The sequence below is a fragment of the Cyclopterus lumpus genome, chromosome 12 (genome assembly GCF_009769545.1).
Source record: "Cyclopterus lumpus isolate fCycLum1 chromosome 12, fCycLum1.pri, whole genome shotgun sequence".
In the NCBI taxonomy this organism is placed as follows: domain Eukaryota; kingdom Metazoa; phylum Chordata; class Actinopteri; order Perciformes; family Cyclopteridae; genus Cyclopterus; species Cyclopterus lumpus.
The window spans coordinates 1,305,967-1,315,596 of record NC_046977.1 but is presented as its reverse complement, the minus strand read 5'-3'; the positions used below and the strand labels follow the sequence as shown (position 1 = coordinate 1,315,596).

General features: G+C 45.8%; 1 protein-coding gene across 1 annotated transcript; it reads left to right on the top strand.

Annotated features, from left to right (window-relative positions):
• The first annotated feature begins 252 nt into the window (after window positions 1-252).
• On the top strand, window positions 253-9,475 carry ppp1r26 (protein phosphatase 1, regulatory subunit 26). Its single transcript, XM_034547374.1, has 5 exons — window positions 253-476; window positions 3,689-6,926; window positions 8,388-8,502; window positions 8,675-8,754; window positions 8,851-9,475. Exons 2-5 carry the CDS (start codon window positions 3,760-3,762, stop codon window positions 8,888-8,890), a joined length of 3,402 nt encoding a protein of 1,133 aa, XP_034403265.1. The 5' UTR covers window positions 253-476; window positions 3,689-3,759; the 3' UTR covers window positions 8,891-9,475.
• Window positions 9,476-9,630: the final 155 nt, after the last annotated feature.

Sequence of the window (9,630 nt, the reverse complement as noted above, 5' to 3'; positions counted from 1 at the left end):
AATAGCTGATATGCATATATATATATATATATATATATATATATATATATATAATATATATATATATATATATATATAGCTGTGATAACAACTACTGTTAAGGGTTATTGTTCTAAATTAGATGCATCACTGTGTTTTTATTTATTTATGTAAAACACAAGTTGTTTTTTTAAATGTAAAACATAAAGAAAATGTGTAAAAAAAAAAAGAAAAAAAAGAAGAAAAAAAAAGGTCCCCGCTCCGCCGGACTCTGGGTTGAAGGAAGCTGCTCGGCCCGGCAGTCGGACTCGGAGCGGAGGGGGACTCGACGGCGAGGGCTGCAGGCGGGCGGTGTGTGTGTGTGTGTGTGTGTGCGCGCGAGCTGGCGACGGACACGGCTTTCCTAACATCTCCCCCCCCGGAAAAAGAGAGAAAAGGCAACGCGGGCGATGAACACACATTTCCCGTAGAGTCGCTTCCGTGCCACGCATCGCTGGGTGAGTTCAAACGCGTGCACCGTGTTTCCGTGGCTGTCGCGCGGGGAGGGGGTGGACATAGCCGAGGCCAGGAGGGCGAGCTGTGGCTCAATACAAAGGCTTTCTTTGCCGGAGAAAATGCCGGGGCTGCAGCAGCCGAGAGGCCCGCCTTGTGTCTTTCAAGTCACCGACTCCGAGCCGCGGTTCTCCCTCCGAAGGTCCGCACCGCCTCGTCGGTTCGTGACAAGAACAACGCAACCGTGTTGTTTTCATGTTTTATGTGTATGAATATTATTCGCGAGCCGAACATCCGAGTTTTTTGTGTGTGTGTGTGTGTGTGTGTTGGGGGGGGGGGGGTGGGGGGTGAGAACCGTGGCCGGGAGAACCGAGAAACATGGTTGCTCTGCGGTGTCTCCTAGCGCTGCACGCCGGGCGGCGGTGCAGTCCGCGCCGCTACAGGGCTACGGGGGCGGCCGGGGTTTTCAACAGGAAAAAATACACGCAATTGCACCCGTTGCTTATGTTAATGTAAAAAACCTAACATGACACCGACTGATATCGGCATGTCTGCGGAAACTTTATTCGTAAATATGTCAACTAAGTGGGCATCCGCCGACGTGAGGCTACATTCGTGTAGCTCGGCTTGTGTGCTTCTCGGCGGGGTGTGTGTGTTTTTTTTTGCAGCTGGGCGTCCTTCGTGACCCATCCTGGTTTCCTGTAGTTTCTGCACTTTTATAACCGGTTTAATCACGGGAGCATGATTAAGAGTGTCAGGGATTGTCTCTCGGTGCCGGCCGTCGGGGTTGTCGGCTCCCCTGCAGGGTGCACAGCGAGCTGGAAGGGAGGACGTACCGAAGGGTCGGTAGACTAGCGGAGGCCGGTGCATGGCGACTTTTCAACTGGGTTTAATGTCCCGACAGCCAGGCCGTTGGTGGAGGTGCATCACCGGCTGTTTTACTCCGTCCTTCTCTGGAGGAGCTCAGGTGCGACATGACCGTCCGACGGGCTCCCGTAGTGTTTAACTTCCACGAAACAAAAAGACCGTATCGATCTGGTTTTAAAGGACTTGAAGTGCAGCCACCTAACATCATAGAGGTAGTTTAAGATATAACAGTTACTTTGCAAATAGATTTGATTATTTTTAATATCTTGTATATGAAACAATGCATTGTTTCAAAAAAGTATACACGTTGTATCAATGATAATAAATAATTCATCATTCCTCCATGAGGAGTTTTTTAAAAAACTTTTCATAATTAAAGTACAGTTTGCTGATAAAACTTTCTGATATTGCGGCTATATTTGTGTCAAAGCTTAGCCACTGACACATGGACGTCTACCCACAGCAGCCTGTAACATCAGCTCCTACTGCTATCTGAACAGTCATCATTTGGAAGATGGAGGCTGTAGTTTACAAATGTGTGCATGGGCTCCAATAATCCAAAAACCTTTCCCTTGATACCTGCCTGGCTCTGTAAATTCATGTCCAATGGTCTCCCATTAATACAAAGGTCTAGGGACCTAAATGGGGCTTTTTGGTGGTTCCATGGGGCCCCCAACATGTTTCACTCGGTGTCGCGGTCAAATCATAAAATGGGCAAACCGAACACACGCCCAAGAGTGTGCTGTGATTTATGTGTGCAAAGTCCTCACAATTGAGGGAAGAGTGGAATACTGTTTTTATTTAGTAGTATTTTGCGCTACATTTAAATGCATTTAACACTCCCAATCACAGCTCGGGGTCGGCCACAAGGCTGGATGACGGACACTCGAACGCCCCTAGGGTCACTGTGTGGTCACTACAGTGCGGTAATTTGAAGTGCACATTTCTTTGATAATATGCACTTAAATCTAAACCCCTTGTCTTGTAGAGGGGTGTCAAACATATTTCAGTGGCAATTTGGCTCGCCAAGGCTTGACTAAAAGACAATACATTCACTTTAATTCAACTGGAAGCGACTATAGAGCTGCACCCCGACAGTTAGTTTTGCCCCAGGGCCCACTTGCAGTGGGATGTGGCCAAAGGGGCGTCCCCGGGTCTTTTTTACAAGCTCCTGAATTGTGGCTTTAGCTGAAAGACCTGAGGTTATTTGTCATAATCCATCAGAGCCGCAATGAAGGCCATTCATTTCCTCAGTGGGACAGAATGTACCCGAACACGCTCTTCACAGCTCAAGTCTTTCAGCATCCCTGCCTCCTTTCACTTTGATCACATTCCAAGTCCTGGTCCCGATTCATACACTTGACTTCGCCTACAATTACTGACTCAGCACTTATGTGGGCTCTTCGGTCGTGGGATCCAAACGGGACCGAGAGACTAAACGAAAGCCGGCCACTTGAAGTTTTTCACTGTGAAGAAGCTGCGTGCTTACTGTACGCACGGCCATCTCAAGTCTCCCAAATATTCATCAAATCACACACACACACACACAAATAAGCACTCGCTTTGATCTGTCAGAAGCACGCAGCACCATTGCATTCACCATGATTACAATGTATACGGCCTTCAATGAAGTACTGCAGAATGGTCACTTTGAGTTCCTCCACATGATGGCAGCAGAGCGCTTAAGGGGCCTCTTCTGGTGGTATTTGGGACGTGGAGCTGTGTTTTGGGACTGGGTGTCTCCATCAGTAGTGTCCACTCTGATGGACTAGGGTAAGTGAAGGGGAGGACATGAAATCAACAGATAGTCACAGATTTAGTGGAAGCTGACTTCATTCATAACTTTACCTGCATGGAGGGGAAATATTATCTTCTTGATCCTGATGTTTAAATCAAATTTCTGGCAACTGGCAAAGTGTGAAATGTTCAGTAGCAACTGCTAGATGTCTGTATCTTTTTACACATTATTATCTATTGCGTTTAAGTATAGTAAAAGTAATCTGCCACTGTAAAAGTGTAAACTGCAGTTTATTTTCTCTAAATGTGTGTGTGGTTGTGAATAATAGTTATCTGAAATGTCCGTGAACATGTATATGAATTTAAGATTGCCGTTGACAATTGGACAAAATGGAAATCTGGCTGCCTTGGACACTTTTATTGTTGATGAATCTGTTTACAATACGCCAGCGGCATGACAGACTTCATTCAGCGTTCTTACAAAGGGAGTCGACGTGTGGACACAGAGGGACTAATAAGAATAAGAATAAGAATGTTTTGCCATCAGAATAATTTGATACGTGGGTATTGTGACTCGCCTGACGCTGATTCTCTGTTTCTGTTTTCTTCTCAGATTGAACAATGTGATTGTGATCGGAGGCAGCCGCACTCCAATGGTCGAGGACCTCACCTCTCTTCATTAGAATGTACTTGATGAATGTACCTCCTGTCGCAGCGACGCAAACAAAATGGAGAACATGTGGCCCACCCGGAGGCTATAGCCTTCCAATCTGCTTCAATGACTCTGACAGCGAGTTGTCCACCAGAGGCACGCCTATCTCAGATAAGGTCCAGATGATCATAGAGAGCCTTCGGAGCACCCAGTCCTCACTCGAGATGGGCGACGAGATCGAGGAAAATGTGCCATCGGGACACGAAGGTCATCCCCAAGTCTGCAAGGTTGCAATGGGTTCCTACGTGGGCCCCCAATCCAAAGCTCAAGGTCCCACAGAAAACCAACCGTCAGATGTTGCCTCCCCAATGAACCGTGAGAGTAGTGACTCTGACAGCGACGATTCTGTGGACCGAGGAATCGAGGAGGCCATACTGGAATACCTGAAGGAAAAGGACGATCACAAACGCAAGGCGGAACCATGCTTGGCCTTTCTCCAATCGTCCAAAATTCCCAGGAAAAGCCCACCTGTTCCCGAGGATTCCAAACAGGTCTCTGACAGCAATACATTTTTGATTGCCAGTAGCCGGCTTCCGAAAGCTATCAAAGCTGAGACTTCCACACCACCGGCCCTTACACCTATAAAAAAGCATATCAAAAACAGGGCCTTCCTAAACGACAACACAGTTGAGAAATTGGATTCAAACAAAAGTGCAACTGACACAAGTTTAGCCTCGCCCACGGAGCAGGCAAAGCGTCTCTCCAAAACAATCGACAAAGTGCATTGCTCGACCAAAGTTGAGGTAGATGAAGAGTCGAGCGACTCCAGCAGTGACGACGGCATTGAGGAAGCCATTCAAAGATACCAGCGGGAGCAAAAAGAGCAGCAGAACAAGACGGAAACTGTCAATCCGCACGCGTTCGTAGAAGAGTCCGACTCCACCAGCGACGATGGGATCGAGGAAGCTATTCGTTGCTACCAGCTCGAGCAAATCAGGGATAAGAGCGTCCTGAAGCCATTCTTGCACAATCAGAAACCCTTTACTAAGTCATTCGTACCTGCTGTTGGAAGTACAAGCACGGAAAACATGAAGAAACACAGACTGAGAAAGAAAAAGACCAGAGCTGAGAAAGAAGCTAAGTCTCTTCAACATCCTCCGCCTTCTCTTTTCCTACCCAAGAGTGCTCTTTTAGAGAGCTCGAATGGGAAAGGAAACGGATCGCTTTTGTTCGAGGAAGATGGTTTGAAGGAGCAACCTACCCCAGCCCCTCCAAAAGTTAATACAACTGCTGAGCTCATGTGCGCTGAGGCAATACTGGACATTTCAAAAACCGTCATGCCCGAGGCCTTCCATCATAGTGTTGGCCTCAGCAGTTGCACTCCTACCGAATCTTCCTTGCAATCCTCGCCCCCTGACAACCGGCCCGGTGAAGAAAGCGATGGCAGTTCCATTGATAGTGAAGATGGGATTGAGCAAGAAATCCGGAAATTTCTTGAGCAGAAGGCCGAAATGCAAAAACTGCTGCCCACCGCTACGACTCAAAAGCCTCAACCGGAGGAAGGGAAAGCAAAAGTGGCAACTCTAAAGAAACCATCAAGATTGTCGTTGACACAGAGAAGAAGACACAAAGAGGGAAACGGCAGCGTTTCCATCGCGTCGGGCACAGAAGACAACGTCAAAGAGACGTCCCTTAAACCTGGACAAGAGTCCGGCCCACTGGCATTTTCCCAGGGAAGTCAAACACACCCAATAGCTGGAGTATGCAAGGTGGAGCAGACCGGAGACAAAAGCAGCTCGCTTGACAGTGATGAGGACCTCGACACCGCCATCAAAGACCTGCTGAAAACAAAAAAGAAGTCAAAGAAAAAAACAAGAGACTTGAAGCGGAAATCAAGGGTGAGCCCCAGGGAGGAAGAACCACACCGGGGAAATGATTCGGAGAACAAAAAGTTTAAACCTGATCCTCTTGTCAAGCGCAGTCTTTTGAAACAACTAGAAAAGAGTAAGGAGGACATGAAAGACAAGGCTGGACTGAGTAAAAAGAGCCTTTCGCAACATAAACCTCAGAGTAAGAGTAAAGAGCACGATGATGAAGGGGAACCAGCAGCTGGGGGTCAAGTCACCACGTTGTCGCTCAATGCTCGGACTGCTCTCGAGATGAAGGAAGACAGCAGTTCAGTGGACAGCGACGATAGCATCGAGCTGGAGATCAGAAGGTTTCTGGCTGAAAAGGCCAAAGTTTCCACCGCAGAGAAAAGCAAAGACGGGGACGTGTCGAGGAACGGCACCGCCGCGGTTTGTACAGCACTTCGAGATGAAGACATCAAACGGGAAAATCAGCTGGCTGAGATTCCAAGTATCTGTCCTCTCTCTGGACAGTCTCCTCCGAGGAGCCGCCCTCTTCCAACGCCGAACATCTCCCCAGACGGTGCACAGTCACGGCTGTCATCGGTCCAGTCCTGCAGCCAGAGTCCTTTGGAGCCGGCAGACGGGGCGGGGGCCGCCAGAACCGAGCAGTGGAGGCCCGGCCGAGACGTCGCCCCGCAGCTCGAGAGGGTTCGACCAGTTGCGGGTCCTAACCTTGCGGAGTCGATCAAGTGGCGCCAGAGCCTCGGGCTCCCGGCGACGGACACCAGGACTACCAGTCGTTCTCCGTTCCATATCACGTCCTCCAAAATGAGCGAGACCGCATCGGGAGCTCCCCCGTATCAAAGCGGGGGCCACAAATCACAGACGCCGGTCACCGCTTGGTCCTCCGCGAGAACCAGCAGAGCGCCTTTTCCCTGCTCCACAGAGACGAGTGTGAACGCCACCTACAGGTTCCCCGTTTTCACTCATTTGTCAGCTGCCAGGCAGCCACCACGGACGCCGTTTGCACGGAGCCTTGCGCCCGGCCACAGATCGCAGCGCCCCGTAGAAGGAGAGGCGCAGAGCATGGTGCACATGTCGAAGGACAAGAGTGTGTTTGTCGAACTGGAATCTAATAGGACCAACCATGTCCAGGTTCGAAGCAGGGAGAGGCGAGAGGGAAGGGAGCAAGCGGACTTGCTAAGCGAGATAAAGAGAGAAGGCGAGAGCGTGGAGATAGACGACAAACGAGTGCATCTAGGAAGAGCAGAGGAGGAGTTTATAGACGAGGCAGATTGTGAGTCAGCAAACAGGAGAAACCCAGAGAAGAAGCAGGGCTTTCCCACATTGTGAGTACGCAGCACCACAAGCCACTTTTCTACCAGTTATGTTCTTGATTGCTGATGGAGGTCAACGTAGGTCAAGCTCATTCATTTATAGGCTCGAAGGGAACGTTTTTTAATACGATAACACAAATCATACATTTTCTTTTCTTTTTTTAAAATGTGTTTGTACATTTATACGACTGTGTTCCACAACATCGTGACGACTTCTCTATGTGTTCGTGTGCTCTGAGGTTGATTTACACCACCGCCAAACCTTTGGAAAGCAATGTAGTACCGCCATCACAGTGCGCATTATTTATTTGCAGAAAATGATATCATCTAAAATATCTTTCAGAATTTATGTAAAAAAAAAAAAAAAACTATTTTAAAAAATAAATAAAGAAGTGGCCAAGAAAAATAACCTCTCAATATGACTAAATAAAGATTTAAGATTTTAATGTATTGTTTTAATTTGCCTGAGGGAGAACACAATTTTAGCCACGGTAATCAAAATACATGTTACATTATGACATATCTTAGCTAATTTACCTGTGATGTGGAGGTTTACTTTAAGTCCCCCCCCCCCTCCCACACACACACACACATTCAGTTAATTTAGTTTATTTTGTATAGCCCAAAATCACACACACACACACACACACACACACACACACACACTATCCCACCCTAACCCGTGTCTTTATGTCGTTGCCCCACACTGCTAAAGCTCTAAAGTTCTTCTCATGGAGATGATTCCAGAAAGCGACCCAACAGGTCGAGTGAGTCCTTTCTGACTTTGTCACAAAAACCCAGGAACACTTTTTAAAATAAGATTTGACCCTTGACCTTTTTAAAAGGCATCATGTCCAGACTACCGAGGAGATTGCATATCATTCTGTTTTTTTGCTCTTACGTCGTGGTTCAAACTCCCAGATGGGAAGTTCAGAGCTCCGTTGTTGATGAAAGCCACTTTAACGCTCTTGGACCTCCATGACGTTCTAGATGCCACAGAAGCGACATATTACTCTTCTCTGTTTTGCTAAACTTGATATTTAGTGTGTTCATTTCTTTGTCAAGTTGAAGTTTTGTTTCTTTGTGAAAAAAAAAAAGCCTATTTATTTTTGTTTATATTAAAAAAATATAATAATAATCACTGAACATGCTGTGCATTGCCAGGTTTTGTAAATATTTTGTAAGAAGTGTTTTTCTTTTTTCTTTTACTCTTTCAGAAAAACAACCCACAAAAAAAAAAAGTTTTGCTGTGTCTTTTAAGTGCATCTGTGTAATAAAGAGTGGAATCCGAGAGACAACGGGTCTTCCTCATCCTCGTTAATAATGTGTGAATGCTATAATAATTGCACGGCGGTTACACTCCCGGCTCACTTTATTTATTTATTTATTAAGATGGACTTTGGGACGAAGCATGAGAGCGTTTAGTCGTGGATGGGAACTGGTCTGATGTGTGTCCTGCTCTGCCTTGCCCAGGTCTTTGTCCAGCGCTATTGACCCTGGCATGACCTTCAGACCTTGCATAGCTCTTACCACAGAGGACAGGAGCAGGATGTTCAACAGGAGTTACCAAGCGGAAAAGTGCAAGAAGGTACAATTTTAGAGACGAGTTTTCTGGTGCAGTTTACTTTGCTCCGTATTTGAATCCCTTCCACGATGACGTTAGATATCCAGTAGCACTTTAGTGAAACCAGAGGTTGGCTGTCTGCATGAAGGTGTCCATATCCAGAGAGTGTGAAACCTGTATTACACGATGCTTGCAGGGGGTTCCTACTCGCAGTAGTGCAAAGAGCAAGGCTATGCAAAGCGTCAAGAGAAGGCTTCAGTTCATTCCAGTGAACAGGTATGTGTGGGGGTGGTGGGGGTGGGGGGGTGGGGGGGCATCACTGTCGCATAAACACCCACTCATCCAAGTTTATTTTTGTGTCTTTTTTTTCAGGAAAAAAGAAGCACCCGGCGACCACAGCGTGACAAAATAAAAACCTAATTCTGCCTTTGTTGATTTTACAGTATGAGGGTTGTTCAGTATTTAATGTATAATAATACTTCTGCACTTCATCAAGAGCGTACGTTTTTTGAATGTCAGGTTTGCGCTTTAGATTTGATGTTGCAGGCGTTGGAGCTTTATTTAGCATTTTTGCACGGCACATAGTTTTTTTTTAGTTTTGATTTTTAGAAAAATAAATAAGGTTTTGCCCCGTTCGTAATGTTGCAGGTTCAATATTAAAGAGATTCTCAAAAATGGGTAACGCCAATGGAAAAGTAACTTATTAATGCAGCAAATGAAGGGCATTTATTTAGTTTTTTTGTTGCATTTTTGGACAAAAAGTTTAACATCCGTTTTTCATGTTGCTACTAAATAATTAGATTTTACTGGTGGACGAGTTTTCGTTAAGTGGCTATTTTATAAATATCACTGGGTTGTCCTGTACCAGATAGATGCTATTACATTGTTTCTCATACTCCAGCATGTCTTTTTGTAGGAATTGTCATCTACAAATCTTTGTTGCATATCAGGTGTGTTTTATTAACATTAACATTGGTTTATGTTCTTTTAAAATATGTGTGTGTGTGTGTATATGTGTATATATATATATATATATATATATATATATATATATATATATATATATATATGTGTATATGTATCACGAGGGCATTGAGTTGTGTTTGTTTTACAATAAAGTTGTGAAGTTAAAGAGATATTGACTTGCGTCAT